This window comes from Heteronotia binoei, chromosome 16 (assembly GCF_032191835.1).
Source record: "Heteronotia binoei isolate CCM8104 ecotype False Entrance Well chromosome 16, APGP_CSIRO_Hbin_v1, whole genome shotgun sequence".
NCBI classification, from domain to species: domain Eukaryota; kingdom Metazoa; phylum Chordata; class Lepidosauria; order Squamata; family Gekkonidae; genus Heteronotia; species Heteronotia binoei.
This window is the reverse complement of record NC_083238.1, coordinates 25,737,590-25,755,931: the sequence shown is the minus strand read 5'-3', so window position 1 is coordinate 25,755,931 and position 18,342 is coordinate 25,737,590. Positions and strand designations below refer to the sequence as shown.

Here is an 18,342-nt window from a genome sequence, read left to right as displayed (position 1 = left end):
AGGGGGAGGAGACTCAACCAGTAGAGAAAATCGAGGTTTTGCTCTGTAGCTCCTGTGCTATTGAGCAAGCCTTGCAAAGCAAGCTGAGATGTAGAAGGAAATGAGAGAGGAAGAAGGAAGCAGACAAGAACCAGTTGCTCGGTGGCCTGATAGGAGCCCTCCCAGGGCCTGATTTGGTCCCTGAGCTGCATGTTTGACACCCTTGATCTAGACAGTTTTCTGAAGTATCAAACTGAAGAGACCCATTAGAGGTTGTAAATGTGATAGCTTGCTTATGTTTGCTTATGCTACATTATGCCCTGGCCGTATACGTGGTAGTTTAATCCTATTTTGGATATATGTTAAATTTCTCATAGTTTTGGGTTCCTTTTGTATATGAAGAAACCAGAAAAAAAATGTTTTAAGGGTACATGGTGTCTTTATGGTGGTTTTGCTACTTAGTGATTGTGTTCATGACTTTTCTCCTGCTTTCTAAAAATTATTATTATTGTTAGTACACATTAAAGTGGTCTACCAAGCCACAAATAAATCAATTGACTGAATGAGTAGTTCTGTGACTGTTGACACAAAGGGTACTGATGTTCTGAAGACAATCTAATTTTGATTAGTTTGATGCAGAAAATTTAGCTAATATCTAAGCGGGAAGGTGGGATAGTACGTAGAGCTGGATTCCCTAGTTGAGTACTGAAATTAAAATCCTGCCAGGGTGATTATTCTATAATGGTGGATGTTTATGCACACAGAGTAAGTGAGGGAGCACATTACAAAATGCCTTTCTAGCTTTAGGTTAACTGTACCCTAGCAAAACCCCAGAAGGGCTTATTATGAGTTATGTTTCATTTTCATTTTTTTTTTGCCAGCTCAGTATTTTGGTGTGTGATTTTGCTTGATATCTGCAGAAAGCAGCCCCCCTCTGTCAGGTGCTTAATCGCCTTAAGCACCTCTTTGTTCTTTCAGGTTTTTTGCTTAACTGATTTATTGCTTATTTTCCCTAGTAGGTTGAGGGGGGGGGGGGGGGAGTGTTGCCATTCATATTTTCTCTAATCGTTTTTCTGTGATGCACCATATAAAATGCATTGTATTTGATCTCTCTCTACGTTTCATGCTTCCTTTACAACCATCCCTTTCACACTATAGATACAGCTTGGCAAAGAATCATACACTCCCCTCCCCCCACCCCCCAAATATCCAGCACTCTTGTGGAAATGTCACCCTCTACCCTACTCTTTCTACAACTTCAGTTCTCTTTGGTAGTTGATTGTTAAAATCCCAGGAAACTCAGTGTAATTGACACACATTCTCATTGTGGTTAGCAGAAGATGCTGGGGCACTGTTGGGCAGGGGGGGGTGGGCTGGAATGGGCATTCTGCGGATACTTGTGGCAAAATGAGAGGGACTTTCAGGTGTCCTAAGAATATGGCCTGGTTCCACCATAAAGCTTCATATGTTCCTGGTTGGTGACATAATGTCTGGTAAGAGAACTTGTCATGAGTGATGTTCACTGCAAACAATTATATGTGCTGTGAGATATGAAGGATTATTTTTTTTAAAAAAACCCCTTCTCACTGAGGTGCCATGTTTCATGAGTCATTTCTAACTAAGGGACAATACGAATGTAATTATTTTGAAGGAGAACTTCAGACACACAGATGGCTAGATAGTCTCAATTCTTTCAGACAGTTTGGAGTAAATTCTAAAATTCTCTTTTTTGGGAGCATAATGCAGTTGTCTGAATTGCCACAACCTAAAGAGATCACATGAAGTCATCATGGAATTCTTGGCGGGGGGGGGGGCAGGATTCCTGCTCTTGTAACCTACCAATTCAACATGCCAAATGCACTCTGTAATTCCTATAAACGAACAAGTATTGTCATGTGAAAGCAGAAAATCTCCTTATGATGTCATATAAACTATTAGACCAATAACTGCTGGAATTGTTTAATTTTGTGAATACTGTTTCTCCCACCTTGGAGTTCTGTAATTTCAACAATAGGTACAATCAAAATTTCATGTATTAACTGTGCTGAATATGTGTGATGGAACTGCCCAATAACCAGAGAACGCATGTTGGCATGTAGGAATGGTTGCAATTTGGAGAGTAGTGCCTCATGGTGCAGAGTGGTAAGCTGCAGTCCAAGCTCTGCTCATGACCTGAGTTCGATCCCGGCAGAAGGTGGGTTCAGGTAGTTGGCTCAAGGTTGACTCAGCCTTCCAGCCTTCTGAGGTCGGTAAAATGAGTACCCAGCTTGCTGGGGGTAAAGTGTAGATGACTGGGGAAGGCAATGGCAAACCACCCCATGAAAAGTCTGCCATGAAAACGTGATGCAACATCACCCCAGAGTCGGAAACGACTCAGTGCTTGCACAGGGGACTACCTTTTTATTTCTCTCCCTGAGAAACAGTGCAAGTCTCTACAAGAGTTCAATAGGATAGGTAAGACAATAACTATTCCATGTTAAATGATCCCACTTTATTGATCAGCAATGGAGGGCTGAGACCAAGGGTACACCAAATGAACTGGATCCAAGAGTTCCATTCTGGTAATGGTGACCATTTCTTCTGCAGGCACAAGAGCTCTTTTTTCCAGAGGAAAGCTACTTGTTCTGGAGGAAACCATCACCACTAGTAGTTTGGATCTGGAGGATTCAGCCCCAGTGCATGTCCTTTTTAATATTCAGGATGAAAGTCTAGATTTTCAGGAACATGGGTAAAAATACCCCCCTCAAATTTCAAAATGCTTGTCTTTTTCTCCCTGCCTTCCCACCTCTGTTCACTGCTCTTTCTTTCCTTTTTCTTCTTTACACTGGTGCCATTTATTCCCATTTAAACTTCTTTCTCTTTCCCAAAGTAACCCTAGCCAGTCAGATTACATAATGTTTGCTGCTTTTTGTTTCCATTTTCTTCCTTACAGTTTTTGGTGTTTTTTTGTATTTGTGTGTGTGTGTGTGTGTGTGTGCATGCATGTGCACCTGGAAGTCATGGCAATCTCTGGTGACTGACCCTTACTGGGGCATGAAGGATATTCAGAGAGGTGGCTGAATAAAGGTTGCCCCTGCCTCCAGGTCTGGTATTCCAAGGAGGTCTCCCATCCAAGTACTTGCCAGCGTTGACCCTGTTTAACTTCTGAGATCTGATGAGATCAGACTTACCTGGGCTATCCAGGTCAGAGCTACATTTTCTTCCTTACATTGGTGCCATTTTTTCTTCCATCTAGACTTCTTTCTCCTTCCCAAAGTAACCCGAGCCAATCAGATCACATAATGAATGCAATGACATCATGGCACATGACGTTATTAAACGGCACTGATTGGGAGCAAGGATGCTGCTGCTTGCCTAGCCACGTAGGTAAGGGGACAATCACCAACAACCCTTTCTTAGAATGAATAGTTACCCTTTTTTGTTCAACATCCCGAAGGAAGAGGGTGTGGCCAAAAACATTTGGGAGAATTGTCACCTCTTTGGCTTATCCCTCTTGGACTTCCCATTTTGCATGATAAAGCTTTCATAACTGAGGGATTTTTTTTTTTAAAAAAAATGGTTTCTAATACGGCATGGGTGGGTGATGCATACAAATGGGGTGGGATCAGCTTTCACCATGCATAGCTCTCCGGTGCTCTTCGGCCGTAGATGAAGACAGCGGAATATAGTCTCCAACCAAGACCTACCAGTAGCAAATATTACAAATCTACAATTTTATAGGCTATAACCTTCTAATCAGATCTCAAACAGATCTAACCTATAGAGACCTAATATATCTGGCCTGTATCTAATAGAATTAGTTCCTGAGTAAGCAGTGATTTAAAATAGACCTACTAAAGAGAAGAGGTTACACCAATAACTTAATATTTCACTTGAGAGAGTCTGGAAGAACTTACAAATGACAGATTGTTTCACAAATAACTGTTAATTTAAAACGTCAAAGGTAGGCTGTTAAGTCAGCAAGTCTGCCCTGTGAATAACCTGTCTATAATTGCCAGCAACGGATGGATTAAAATCCTAAATTTTATGTTTAAAATTACTACTCAGTTCCATATTTAAGACTATCATCACTCTTTTTTTTGGCAGTTTGTGAATCCTTTGTTGACATTGGTGCTGTTCTGTGCTGTTGTGAGAATGGTAAGAGGCAAATCATGCAGACAGAGCTGATGTCATTGCAGGTACCCTTTCCACACACACACCTGCCTCTGGGGTGGGGTGGGACATAGTCATGAAATCAGCCTTAACCACATGACCCACTTCCTGCACAAGTTACTGAAGTAGCTCCTACAGCATTGTTGGAAAAGTGTAAATTAGATCTTCACTAGGAAACTGAGGGGGGGGGGTGTGGATCAGTGGTAGAGGGTCTCAGGTTTAGTCCTTGGAATCTCCATTTGAAATCATCAGGTGGTAGGTAATGTGAAAGACATGTGCCTGAGGCCCTGAAGAACCACTGTCAGTCTGAGTAGACAATACTGACCTTGATGGACCAAGAGTCTGTTTCAGTAGAAGGCAGATTCATGTGTTCGGGGGCTTCTCAAGGTAACCTTGGGAGTGTGCCATAGATTTGTTTTGATTTACCAGATAATTTGTAAAAAAAATTTAAAATATAAATCAATAGCTTAAACTGATCAGGAATTACAGTTTGCCTATCCAGCTTTGCTAGATCTGTTGAAAATCAGTTTTTCAAGCCTTTGTTTAGATTCCCTAACACAGTGGGCACCACACATTTAGAGTATAGCACCTGTCTGTCAACATCAGAAAGGAAGACAAGGGAAATTGAAAGTGTATGGGGACTCTGAACTCAGTTTTGTAAGCAACATTAAAGCAAAGATACAAAACTGGAAATGATTTTTGGGGAGGGATGGTGGCTCAGTGGTAGAGCATCTGCTTGGGAAGCAGAAGGTCCCAGGTTCAGTCCCTGGCATATCCAAAAAAGGGTCCAGGCAAATAGGTGTGAAAAACCTCAGCTTGAGACCCTGGAGAGCCGCTGCCAGTCTGAGAAGACAATACTGACTTTGATGGACCAAAGGTCTGATTCAGTATAAGGCAGCTTCATATGTTCATATGATTTAAACAATTTGATGGACAGAAGAGGGGAAAACCCTTTGAAAAATTAGTTCCTAGATCATGGGTGACAAACTCAATTTTTAGGAGGGCCATCTCTGACATTAATGGGACTTCATGGGGCCGAGCCATGCATGTCCTAAAATATAATGCCAGATGGTGGAGATGCAGACTTTATAAAGCAAACAGGCAAACACAATTAAAGATATTATTTTTAACTTAAAATACAAACATGCGTTTAAAACTCTTGCTATATTTTGTTTAAAACAGAAAGGTGGGGGAATAGTGGGATTTTGCAATGCAATTTTAAAAAGAAAACATCAAGAAAAAGCACAAGGATCACAGCAGAAAACTAAAAATATAAAATGTTCTCAGCACAAGAAAACATGAAATGGCAGGGCATTGCAAGCTTCTCCCCATCCCACCCCCACCGCCCTGCCCTTGGGTGTACTCGGATTAGCAATGGCTCTCCAGTGTAATATCTCCGTTTGGTTGTGGGTTCTCAATTAGAGTACTCACCAGGCACTAGTTCTCACGTCCATTGAGAAGAGACAAAGCTGGCTCAAAGCATCAATGCTTGATTTACAAGGACACAACTCCACAAAGCTTTAGCCAGCCATAGGAATGCTGGGAAGTTAAACTGAGCTCCACTCCATTGAAACACATAGACAAAGTTGCAAGGAAAACATGGAATGGATTTTCCATTCAGATCTGCTCTGCCCAGAGGCCTGAATGCAAAATCCATTCTGCATTTTCTTTGCTGTTTTGCTTTCTGCTTGAGCCTGTGCAAAGAGAAGGAAGAAGGAGCTGGGAATGTTGCAGCAGCTTTGGAGCTGGAGAGGGGGAAAAGAGAGACCCGCAGGCCAGATTGAAGCCCCAGGCTGGCTGGTTTGGCCCACAGGCTGGGTGTTTGATGCCCCTGTCCTAAGTCATATTTTGAAAAAGCTTGGAGCTATCTTATTTTATCTCATATGTCAGAACAGAGGGATCCTGACTTATATGACTCGATAAGGGACAAACCAGGGATGTTCCCACAGAATAAATGGTAGCTTGTCGCCCTGATGAGGCTCCTTCCTGAAAAAGGCTGTCGTTAGTGTTAGCTTAAACCACAGGGCCAATTAGGTAAAGTTGTTAAAGAGCACAATTTACATAACTGAGACATAACATAGTTCATCTGAAACACTTAAAAAATCACAACACTTATTGGGGTGAAGCTTGGCATGGAAATCCTGCATCACAGACATCCCTAAAGACTTTTATGAAAATGAAACGTGTAATGCTCTTTTGTGGATAATTCTTCTGGTCTGTCTTCCGTTAGAAACGAGGAAGAATACTTAAACCCAAAGTATGCTATTATGTAAAGGAAAACAAATCCTGTGACACACCCTATTAATAGAAACATTTCCGTTTTCTTTTGTTCATCTTTGAGTTTTATGTTGCTTAATTCATGTTATCCAGATTTCAGGAATGAAAACTGAAATACAGTGGTAGGAAGAAGAGATCCTATTATCGTAGTTTTGTCTGCCTCTCATTTTCTTCACTGCTCTGCCCTGTCTTCTTGCTCTCTTTTGGTTGTCCTTTTGTTTGGACAATTTTTTACTGCCTTTGATTCTAGCATCAGAAGTGGGAAAATACTCCCCCCCCTCCTCCTCTTTTGTTTGATCAATATGTCTAGTGGATAGTATTCTCCACCCACCCCCAGTTCATTTTACCATCCTGCTACACGGCGGTGTTAGTAAGTTTTTTTGCAGTTTTACAGTTTTGCTTCCAGAGAGATGACGGTGTAACTTTCACTATTAGCAATAGTGAAAGAGAACTTCCCTTAGAGGGCTGGTTTATATGTGCCATCAAGATTCAAAAGCAGCTCTCATGAGAGGACAGCTTCTCTTGGCCCAATTATGGAATTGTTTTCACCACACCTCCAGCTCCTCATCTTGGGTCATTCACAAATTTAATGTGTCTGTACCTTAAATGCTACCAATGAATCACCACCTCTGTTGCTTCCACAAAGACTTTTTAGAATGTTCTCCTAACCCTTCAAGTGTTCCTATGCAACATTCAAAGGGAAAAGATGCAAGGACTGGAGCCCACGTAAATGGTTCCTCCCCTCATGGAATTGGTACCACTCTTCTCCCTTGGGGCAGTGCCAGTTCTTTATGATAGGTTTATCTTGGTTGAGGGATTTCAGTGTTGTCCTCACGGCACTGGAACCATAAATAGTAATCTCCCTTAGTGCCAATTGAACATCCAAAGGGGACCTTACTTTGTGATTTTTTTTTAAAGGCAATTCAAGTGTGTCTGATATATATTCAAGGGAAGCTTTGGATATTCTGGTATGGGGATGGTGTTTTCTCAGCACAGAAGTTCCCAGCAGATATGCAGAAGCTTAGTAACTGGAAGCAAGAGGCATTTATATTTCCTGTTTCCCACATTTCCTTCATTTAAAATATTTGACGCTACACCTTGAGCACATTGACATGCTGGTGGCTGAAATGATTTCACAAACCGCTTATGCTTATCCAAGGATAACTCATTGTCAAGTCAGTGTTAAAGATGGCTTGTGGATGTATTCATTTTAAAACATCTTGATCCTGTGTTCTCTATACGGTATTCTTAAGGAAACTTCCAAATAAAGCAGTAAAAGAACTGAAGGAAAAAGCTATTAAACACTCTTCCAGAAGATGAAACATAATTATTGTAAAGCGTAACCATAAAAACAGTAGTACTGGCTTGAAACTATCAGTTTGCTGAGAGGGAAAAAAAGACAAAGTACTATTGATCAGATGTGTGGATTTTGAATATGATTTCTAATAAAAACTAATGGGAAACAACTGATGAGTTATGCGTGGAACATCCCTGTGACAATTCTATTGATGTCGATGATATGTGGTATATACCATTATATAAGCCACTACAGTCATCTGTTTGCTTTCATACTGCTTTACTACAGCTTCTTAATTCACATTTATCTCTATGTTGACATTATTAGCAGGAATATTAAAGACAAACTTAATGGGTATTAATTGCTCGGCTTGCCAAGGGCAATTTGGGGATTCATAATGTTTCTCACATGTTGTATAAATTCTTTTTTTTTTCTCCATTCTTCAACTTTTTAATGTGTTCCTGTTGTGAACTGATCATTTTTCCAAAATGTTCCAAGGCTTTCATATGGATTATTCTGAAAATCCTTACAACAGTCCCAGATCAGCCATTATTATTTCCATAATACATATGGGAACTGAAGCAGACAGGCCTGTTTAATGCCATTCATGGCTGTTTTTGTACCTTAAACCAGTGACCTCCCTGATCACAGCCTGTTCTCCTAACTGCTTGTTAACCATAATTAAAATACAGAAAGGATAGTCTGTAGTTTATAAGAAGGGATAGTCTGTATCCCTGTAGTTCATAAGAAGGGATAGCCACAAGGGGAAATGAAGTTCATCACATTCAAACTCTCCATTAAAGAAATATCTCTCATACCCACTGTCTCCTCCCTTTTTGTTTCACCCTTGGATGATTCTGTTGGGTTCTGTTGTCCCCTAATAGAACTATTAAGACTAAAGATGTGAAAGACTGTTGGCTTGAACCGATTAAGGAATTTGTAATCCAAACGTTGTGAGAAATGCATCTCTAGCTCTGCAGCTCAAGTCTGATTTGTGGGGGAAAGCTGGTTTCAAACCTATTTATCTTGTACTATCTGTGTTCCTCTAAAACAGCCAGGAGATAGCACCTGATTGCTCTCTCTCTCTTTCTTTCTTTTTCTTTTTTTGTAAGAGCAGAGGCATTTATTTTGTTTTCAGCCAATAGCAGGGCTACTGGTAAGGAGCCAGCAAACCCTCACACAATAGGAGTGACATTATCAGGTATCTTTTGTGAAGTCTTCACAGACTGGTAGTGGAAGTAAATTCATTTGTCCTAGCTAGTCTGGGGTGGTTGTATGTGTGTACTGATAAGGTGCTACCCTTATTCCTGGTAAGAAATGCTTCTTGCCTCCTGAACTAGCAAGTTGAATGATGTGGTTACAGTTTTTAGTAAGTCACGTCACGTTGATGGCATTGCTGCCACATGGAAACTTAGAATACTTCCTTTTAAAATAATAATATTTTCATGAAGTTACATTTCCTTGTTAGTTTGGCTGGTTTGAAAGGATATAAAGTCTGCAATTAATGACAATTTCAGCATATCTTCTCATCAAACACTGCATTCCCGCCCCAAACATCTCCAATTTTCTTTTGATGGCAAGGGAATGTTCAGATCTTCTCATATTTTTTTTTCCTCATATGCACAGTGAAATCTCTACTCTTCTCTGTCATCTCTTCTGTGCTTGAAATGTTTGACACTAAGTGGAGATATATTTTTAAATATAGAGAGGAAAGCTATTATTTTTTATTTAGCTTTTACTGTGTAATGGCATTTGTGACAAGGTTATTTGCTTCAATATAATTTTGTGTACTGATTAGCGTTCTTTGAAAAGGGCCTTGAGGCGCTTTGCATGGAAAGGCACTATATAAGTGGGGAATGGAAGGGTAAATGACCTTCATTTAAATGCAGTCAAGTAATCATTATCAAAGTTTTAAGCAACTTGAACTGCCGAACAGGAGGTATGATGACAATAATTGCCAGCGTCCTTAAAGGACGGAGGCAACCATTTTGATCATTATCACAGCCTTAAAGTTCATAAGGTGAAAAGCTCTTTTCCCTTTGTAGGAGCAGGATGATAAAGAGTGATTTAACAAAACAAAACAAAAATTGGAAATCAAAATTTTAGAATGGCCCCCATTGAATTTTATGACACTGAAGACAGAACAAGAGCATAAATATAGTTACTATTAAGAGAAAAGGCAAACCCTTTGTTCTTTATATGAGCAACTGGGAAAGAAATGGGTTGGACTTTGGTGATCCTTGGGGAAGGATTTAAATATTGCTGACTCTTATTCTCATTAGTTCATTGCAGTTAATTGAGAGCAGCTCTGTGCTTTTTGCAGTAAACACGTTTGCTTTGTATACGTTGAGTGTTTCCTGATGCATGACCTACTTGGGGCATACACACTTCTTAGACACTGAGTGAGTGGGATATAAATATCTAAACTACTTGAGTCGCTTTCCATAAATAAGTAACAGCAGCAATAAACAAAACAAAGATGTTAACCAGTATCAGTCGCTTTGCAATTTGATATTAAACTTGCACAATATTATGCACACTTACCTGGGAACTATCCCTGTTGAACAATGCAGCTTTATTTCCAGATAGCATTGGATCTGCAATAGGAATCATTAGGACATTATCAGTCATACACTAAAGCTACCAAAGCAGAAAACTCAAACAATCAATGCCAGAGTTGGTTGGCACTTTATTCCCAGAGGATCAGCAATATCTGAAACAGTAGTGCTGCTACCATTGAAATCAATGAGTATTAGGCAAAGGCCTGTGGCTTGGTGGTAGCTTCTCTGCTAGGCATGCAGAAGGTCCCATGTTCAATCCCTGGCATTTCCAGCTAGAAAGGACTAGGCAAACTTCTTCCTGAGACCTTGGAGAGCCACTGCCAGTCTGAGTAGACAAAATTGACTTTGGTGGACCAATGGTCTGAGATTCAGTATCAGGCAGCTTCATGTATTCAAGGGGAAATATGGAAACACAAGAGGGATAACTGTGAGGATTCATGCATGAGGGAAAACCTGTCCGCTCCCCTGCTGGACCTTGCTTCTTTCTCTCTTGTTCTGCCTTTGATTGGCAGTCTGCTGTGTCGAATCATCCATTTCCCCCTTTTTAGAAGGATCCTCCTGATCTTTCTTTTAAGCATGGTGACATTAAAAAAAAAAAAAAAAACAGTTTGGGAAAGGCCTGCATTTTCATCTCTTGTTCTAAGACATCCCTTTCAGTTAACTGCTGACAGCCTAGCTCATGAATTCAGTTTCTAAATCATAGTATGCCAAATAAATATGAGAAAATTTGTTCCTTGAGTGAAAGTTACTTATCAAGGGCGGGTTGGAATGTTACAGATAATTGTCAAAAGCGAATGAATGAGTTGCTCATCTAATCAGTTGTTATTGCTTTTGGCATAATTTCAGATCGAAGAACTCTGCCTCTGGTACAGCTTGCGGTAGAGAAAATGTACTAATAGCCCTTTCAGACATTACTTCAGAAGTGCAAGCGATTCTTTCCCCTTTCTTGTGCCATCCTAAATTGTTTTCAGCGAGTGCCTCTTATTTTCTGTTCTGTTTTGCTAGAATTTTTCTGTATTGATGTAGAATCCAAAGCCACTCAAGACTATGCTACTGTTGACAACTTCACACTGCCTGCTGCCAATTTATTATTGATCCACCCCTCTGCCCTCTCTCTCTCCCTCTCTCTCTCTCTCCCCTTTTTACAAATGGTGCTGGCTTTCCCTCAGTTTAATTTGAGTGAAGAAAGAAAGGGTAGCAGTGGCTCTCATTTTTTCCTAATTACGTGTGGCTAATTGCATACTATTTATGGATATCTTTTGCGGCATTGTCGTTTGAAGCAGTGTGCCAGACACTTGTGTCCACTGTGTGTGTGTACAGTGTACATCAGAAGAGACCCCTTCCAGCACAGAAGGATTTCTACTGCCTTGTTCGCAACTGTTGAGCATTTTACTGTGCATGCTGTTTGGGGAACGTGTGAAAGTGAAGGCCTTTTAAAAATGCCGTTAACACAAATCATGCATGTGCTGATTTGTGTGTCAGTACATTACAGACATCCACGGTGAATAATGTCCTTCTAAGCCCACTGATCTCGGTGTACCTGGAGGGATTAATTCTGTTTAGGATGGCACTGCAAGTGAATTAATGGAATACTACTGCAGGAAAACTTGTAGTGTGGTGTAGTGGTTAAGAGCAACAGACTCGAATCTGGAAAGCTGGGTTTGATTCCCCACTCCTTCAAATGAAGCTTCACTTGACCTTTCAAGGTGCCTGTTGTGGGGAGAGGAAAGGAAGGACATTGTAAGCTCCTTTGAGTCTCCTTAAGGTAAAGAAAAGCAGGGTATAAAAACCTACACTTCTTTATCTGGTAATATGTTCATCCCCCTCCTTCACCTACAGGGCTCGGGGCGAAATTGTCATTCAGTAGTAAAGCCTGCGCTTTGCATGCAGAAGGTCCCAGGTCCAGTTCCTGGGCTCCCCAGTTAAAAAGATCTCAAATAGCATCTGCAGGGAAATATTCTTCTCTGCATGAGGCCCTGGAACTATTTCCATGTGTTCTTCTGTAAAAGTGCTGCTGCAAGCCAGCTCATTGCAGGACCTCTTCTGTACATTGTGATTTTGTTCCCCAAGTTTTTTTCCTCTCCAAGTTCATTTTTGTTAACTTAAGGATATGAAGTTGGAAGAGCCATCAGTTTGAAGCCATCTCTTTTGAAGAGCGGTTTGAACTTTATGCTTAATAATAAGTGTCGTCAAATCATAACTGACATGGTTAGTTAAAACCACATTTTTAGGGAATAACCATTACAGTAGTAAAGAGTGAATTGGAAATGCGAGGGGGATTTTTCGTGTCTGATGGGTCATAGGGAAATGAACCATGTCTCAAATTTCAGGGCTGGATAACCATCATGTCCAAGGGCTGAAGTGAAGGCTCAACTTAGTTTATTGATTCCTGACTTGACACTATGAAGCCCAGTTTGGTGTGCTCATTGTCTCTTGCCTTTCTTGTTCATGTCGCATGGTGAACAAACTGGTCAGAAATTGGCTGCAAGCACATTCCGTTCGACTGACTTCTCTGAAGGTCCAATATGATACCCAAGATTTGCCTTATCTGCAGCAACAAATCAGCAAATCAGATTCCCCCCCGTCCAGTGTGAGAGCCAGTGTGGTGTTGAGGTTAAGAGTGTGGACTCTAATCTGGAAAACTAGGTTTGATTCCTCGCTCCTCCATATGAATCCAGCTGAGTGACCTTGGGCCAATCACAGTTCTCTCAGAACTCTCTTAGCCCCACCTACCTCACAAGGTGTCTGTTGGAGGGAAGAGGAAGGGAAGGTGATTGTAAGCCACTTTGAGATTCAGGTAATGAAAGGTGAGATATAAAAACCAGCTCCTCTTCTTCTCCTGCGGCAGACCTCTGACCCTTCCATGTGGTTGCTGCATGTCCCCTGTCCAACAAGAGCAGCACTTAAGGGTGGGATCGCTTTTGGGATGCCCTAGAAGGGGAGGTATGGAGACATTCACCTACACTAGTGACTAGGGACTAACCCTATCAGTTCCTCCATGGTAAGGTGATAGAGATAACACTTGATTGTTGCACATTGAAGTAATCTTGGTGTACAGCATCACAATTCATGAGACAACAATCTGTCGATCTTAGAGTATTTTCCACTTCTGCTTGTTGCAACTAAAAGTGAATTCCAAGCACTGCTGTTATTTTTGCCTCCCAAGTTTAATTACAGTCAGGTATTATAGCTGCTCTTTCCTTTTTGAAGGGCGCCATGTATCCATCTCCCTCAAAAGATGTCCCTTTCAGTTTTTAGAATGGGGGCGTGGGTACGAGGAGATCTTCAGAGTACCCAGCAGCAAGTGTATGTCAAATTGTGAGAAATAAATGCTCATGACATCTGCTAACTATTGTGGGAACAGCAGATGTGTTTTGGTAGCTGGCTTTCTCCCAGTATTGGGTAAATGCATGGATTTACTGCAGGGGTCCTCAAACTTTTTAAATAGGGGGCCAGTTCACTGTCCCTCAGACTGTTGGAGGGCCGGACTGCCGTTACTGTGCAAGGCTGCGGGCCGTCAGTTCTCCGTCTTCTGCATCTATCTCCCTTCCCCACACCACACACCCCGGCCTGGGAACTCACCTCACCTCGATATCACCTCACACTCTGTCTCCGCCGCCTCAGCCCAGTGCCGGAAGTGTGTGTTGCTAACGCGAGTTTAGGTCGAACGTCACTTCCGGTCTGATTTTGCCATAACCCGGAGGGCCGCATAAACGTCCTCAGCGGGCCGCAGTTTGAGGACCCCTGATTTACTGTATCTTCATTAAAGTATATATATAAATTAATTCCAATGCCTGCTAGTGAAAATATCTGGTATAGTACATGCATATATCCAGTCACCAGTCAACATGTAAATAGACCAAGATCTCAACTCCACTGCATTGTGGTTCCGTCCTTTATTCTTGACAAGTCTGTAGAACTTCTCTTTTCTGAATTTCCCTTTTACTGCAAACAAACCATGAATCTCGAAGTGCCTTGATGGGAAGGCTCTACGACAATTCACCTCCGCTACTGCTGTGACAGACTGATATGGGAATCAATTTAACCGACGTGCAAGGAGTAACTTGCATTCTCTTTAAATATACAGAGCAGTAAACTGTTCTACGATGGAAGCAATTCTACAGAGACATTTAGTCAGTGGTGCTTGGAAGCAATGTGTTCAATGTGTACTCTAGTGGATTAATATATATTGCAGTTATGTTGCTTTCAAGATTAAATCGTTTGAAGTAACTGTGTGAAACTTCCCCCTCTTTTTGAAGTACGCAAGGAATATATAATTTCTCTTTTGGGTGCCTGTGATCGTAGTTTAAAAACAGCTTGGCTAGAATGCTTTGTGTGTGTGTAAATTGAATGTTATTTTAAATAAGTGAGGCTATTCTGAATATTGTTTTACCAGGAGTGCATTGATTATATGTCACAGCTGTTAGTTTATGGGACTTTCTCTTAGGCATTATGTTAGTGCTATTCCTGTGATTATGTCTCACTCTTAGTAGTTGAGCGTGTCAATATGGGGCCAGCTTAGCATGGTGGAAAGAATACTGTATGCATGTTCAAATCCCTGCTCATCTGTGAGCACACTGGCTTGAAGCCTTCAGGCAAGTTACCATTTGTCATCCTAACATGGCTTTGTCTTTAGAATACGTGCGAACTGGCGTGTTTTTAAAAAGCAGTGCATAGATATCATTTGTAATGAAAATAATATACCAAGCCTTGATTCAGTCTAAGTAGGCATCTTGGTTTTTATTCTCCCCTTGTAGGTGGTTACAGTAAGAGTGGGAAGATAATGCCAAAATCCATCTTCCTGTTGTAGGTCTTATTCATGTATTTGGAGAATACATTTATTGAAATGATTTGTTCTCCTCTTGTCCACCAGAGGCATTCTGAAATGCAGTGCAAGTATAATAGCTCCATCAGGTATCACATATAATGTGATGGCATAAAACTTTCAAGCCAGCAGTCCATTCAAAGCAGGTGTCTTTTTGTGTCCAAGCCTTTCTTCTACAGTTACTATATCAATCTGGTAATTTGAGAGCAGAATTATATAATGTACAAGCGCTACACTGTGCAAAAGGTGAGATCTCTATTTGAAGTTTACTTGAATTGATCTACGAAGTTATTTTTAGGAGTTACGTTCTCATAACATCTACATAATGTGGTTAACTCTAATCTTACCTTCCCCCACTCCCCCGCCAGAGCTTATTAAGTAGTGCTGTGAATTGCTTTAGGGAATAGAGTCTCTTTCAAACAGAGTTTTCAGAATAAAGTTGGGGGTCATGGTGTTCCTAGAGAGACTGGCTGAATGCCGCTAAGAGCGTGTTGTGACCGTTCTTTAGTCTTTCACTTAGCAATCTGAGTGGCAATTGTAAAGTACCATGTAATTTCAGTAGCATAATTATGTGTACATTAGAAACATGCTAGACTATAAACGGCACTTATTAGAAACATGCTAGACTATAAACTAAACAAGTAAACTAGACTGCACGTGATAACACATTGTTTGCTCAATTATTTATGTGTGTTTGTGAAATAGAGAAGTGTATTATATGGGTTAACTGAATCCAATGTTAAAGTTATGCAAGTGAAATACCCTTGGTATAATTGAATGATGCAGTTTTAGCCAGGCTTCCACTTTTCCAGCAGGGGATCCCCCAGGCTCCCTTTGCAGCACAACTTCTGCAACCAGCAGAAGAAAGAGAATGCAAAGAAAATGGCATTGGGTGATGGTGTGACATCACTTCTAGGGGAAGACCTGGAGTAGATGTCAAGTCTGCTTTAGAAATTGCAATTCTTAGAGAAGCATAACATCATTTCTATGTTTTCCCCAGAAGTGGCATCATTCTGTTGCCCTGTAGCTCCCCTCTAATATCCCTCCTCGCCAGACTTCAACCGGCCGACAACCCTAGTTCTAGCCCAGCAAACATTCTGCTAATAAATTTCCAGTGCATTATTTTAGTATTCTAGTTATTCTAATTATGTCGTTCATCTTAATACTTTTCATTATCATGAAGAAGAGGACTGCCAGGTTCCTGTGTTGGTATAACAACAGTATAGACCATGACTTAAATTAGTAATAACAATAATAGAACCATAACTTAGTCCATAGAAATCAATTAAGAGCCCTGTGGTGCAGAATGGTAAGCTGAAGTACTGCAATCCAAGCTCTGCTCGTGACCTGAGTTCGATCCAGGCAGAAGCTGAGTTCAGATACTTGACTCAAGGTTGACTCAACCTTCCATCTTTTCAGGGTTGGTAAAATGAGCTTACTGGGGATAGTGTAGATGACTGGGGAAGGCAGTAGCAAACCACCCCATAAAAAGTCTGCCAAGAAAATGTCATGATGTGACATCACCCCATGGGTCAGTAACAACTCGGTAGTTGCGCAGGGGACTACCTTTACCTCTTCGTTTTTTTAAAGAAATCAATCAATAAAGTATATTTATCCAACACAGTTCTAAAGTAATTATTCCAATATATTTGTCCAGCACAGTTCCAAATGAATAATTATTAAAAAAAAAAGAGTTAATGGAATTATTCCAATATTCTCCAAAGAAATGCTATGCTTGTGGCATCTGTAGACTGTCTTGATATGCTATGGAACAATAAGAATTTGGATATTCAACCTCTCAGTTAGAAAAGGTCTTGAAACAGGCTACAAGGCTGGCAAGATCCATTGAGGTGGTTCCGAAAACATCCTATAATTGATTCCTGTACTGCACTTTGAATATACGGACTTTAAATGTTTTTGCACAAGCCCTTTACTGTAGTGAAAAGGCCTTTATTGGAATAATTATTTATTTGGAATTGCGTTGGACAAATATACTTTATTGATTTCTATAGACTAGGTTATGATGCTCTTATTGTTAATAGTAATTTAAGACTATTACTGTTGTTATACCTATCTGTTTCTGTGTTACTCTTCGTTGTTAGCAGCCCTCCTTTGTCAGCAGCTCCCCCCCCCAGTCTCCTTTGTTAGCAGCCCTTCTACTAACAGCCCTCCCCCACTACCACCTGGGGGGACTGACAACTCAGTGATATCACTTCTGCTGTGACCCAGAAATGTGATTTCTGGGGACATGTCTCCAGAGTGTGCCCCCTAGCCAGTGAATCTCTCACAGCCCTCATATGAAATGTACCCATGAACTATATCGTTCAAGTTATGCTGAACATCTGTTGGTAGATACCATGCAGATGCCTTGGGAATTCACAGAGCCATGTCTTGCTCATGCCAAGCCCTGTTAGCATAGAGTCACCATTTATATCAATCTTTGGCTCCAAACATGAAGAAGAGTACATGGCTGCTACGGTAAAGAATGGATGTAAAAAGTGGTGAAATTGTGCATCAGTATAGAGAGAATGTATGTATGTATACTTGTGTTTGCTTGCTGAATAAAAGTTTTTAAAAATTTGGTTTGAGAAGCTATTCCAAGTGAATGTGTATGAACAGGGGAAATTCTGGATGGTGTTAGCCTTCACACTCACTAGCTTTCCTCATTAGATGAATGCTAATATCTCAGGTGGATCCGAGATATTTTCTGGATATGCATAATGCAGCTAAGGTCATGACCTGGATAGCCCAGACTAGCCAGATCTCATCAGATCTTGGAAGCTAAGCAGTGTCAGGCTTTGTTAGTGCTCTGATGGGAGACCATCAAGGATATGTGTCATGGGTACTGGGGACCCTGCAGAAGAAGCTGAGCCTGCAGAAGAAACTGTGCCCCTGCCACCTGCACCAGTGCCCCTGCCTCCTGCTGGAGAAGATCCAAGCCCCCCTGCCTCGCCCTCCCGGGTGGCTCGTGTGCGTGACCGCCTTCGTCAGGACCTCAGGGATCGGAGGAGGGCGGCACGCTCATGAGCAAGACGCGCCCTGAGTTTTGAAAGGATTCTGGCCCTTCTAGGAGTGAGAATGCTTGAGTCTCAGCAGGATCCTGGCTGCCTCTCTGAGCCAGCAATTAGCCCAAATGGGCAACAGACAGCAGAGGGCTATATAGCTGTGGGCTTTGGGAGGAGGCTTTGTGGAAGCAACTAGTCACTTACCTGATGTTCTAGCATCCACTTTGGCTTTTGACTTTGGCTTCT

General features: G+C 41.2%; 1 protein-coding gene across 2 annotated transcripts in view; it reads left to right on the top strand.

Annotated features, from left to right (window-relative positions):
• The window catches only part of FIGN (fidgetin, microtubule severing factor), a 173,086-nt gene that overhangs the window by 93,028 nt on the left and 61,716 nt on the right, over window positions 1–18,342 (top strand). Inside the window, exon 3 of one of the 2 annotated variants that reach the window (XM_060257206.1) lies at window positions 4,066–4,116. The exons of the other annotated variant lie outside the window; for it this stretch is intronic. Coding sequence (XP_060113189.1) covers window positions 4,066–4,116 — 51 coding nt within the window. The remainder of the gene's footprint in view (window positions 1–4,065; window positions 4,117–18,342) is intronic. 2 annotated transcript variants of the gene reach the window in all.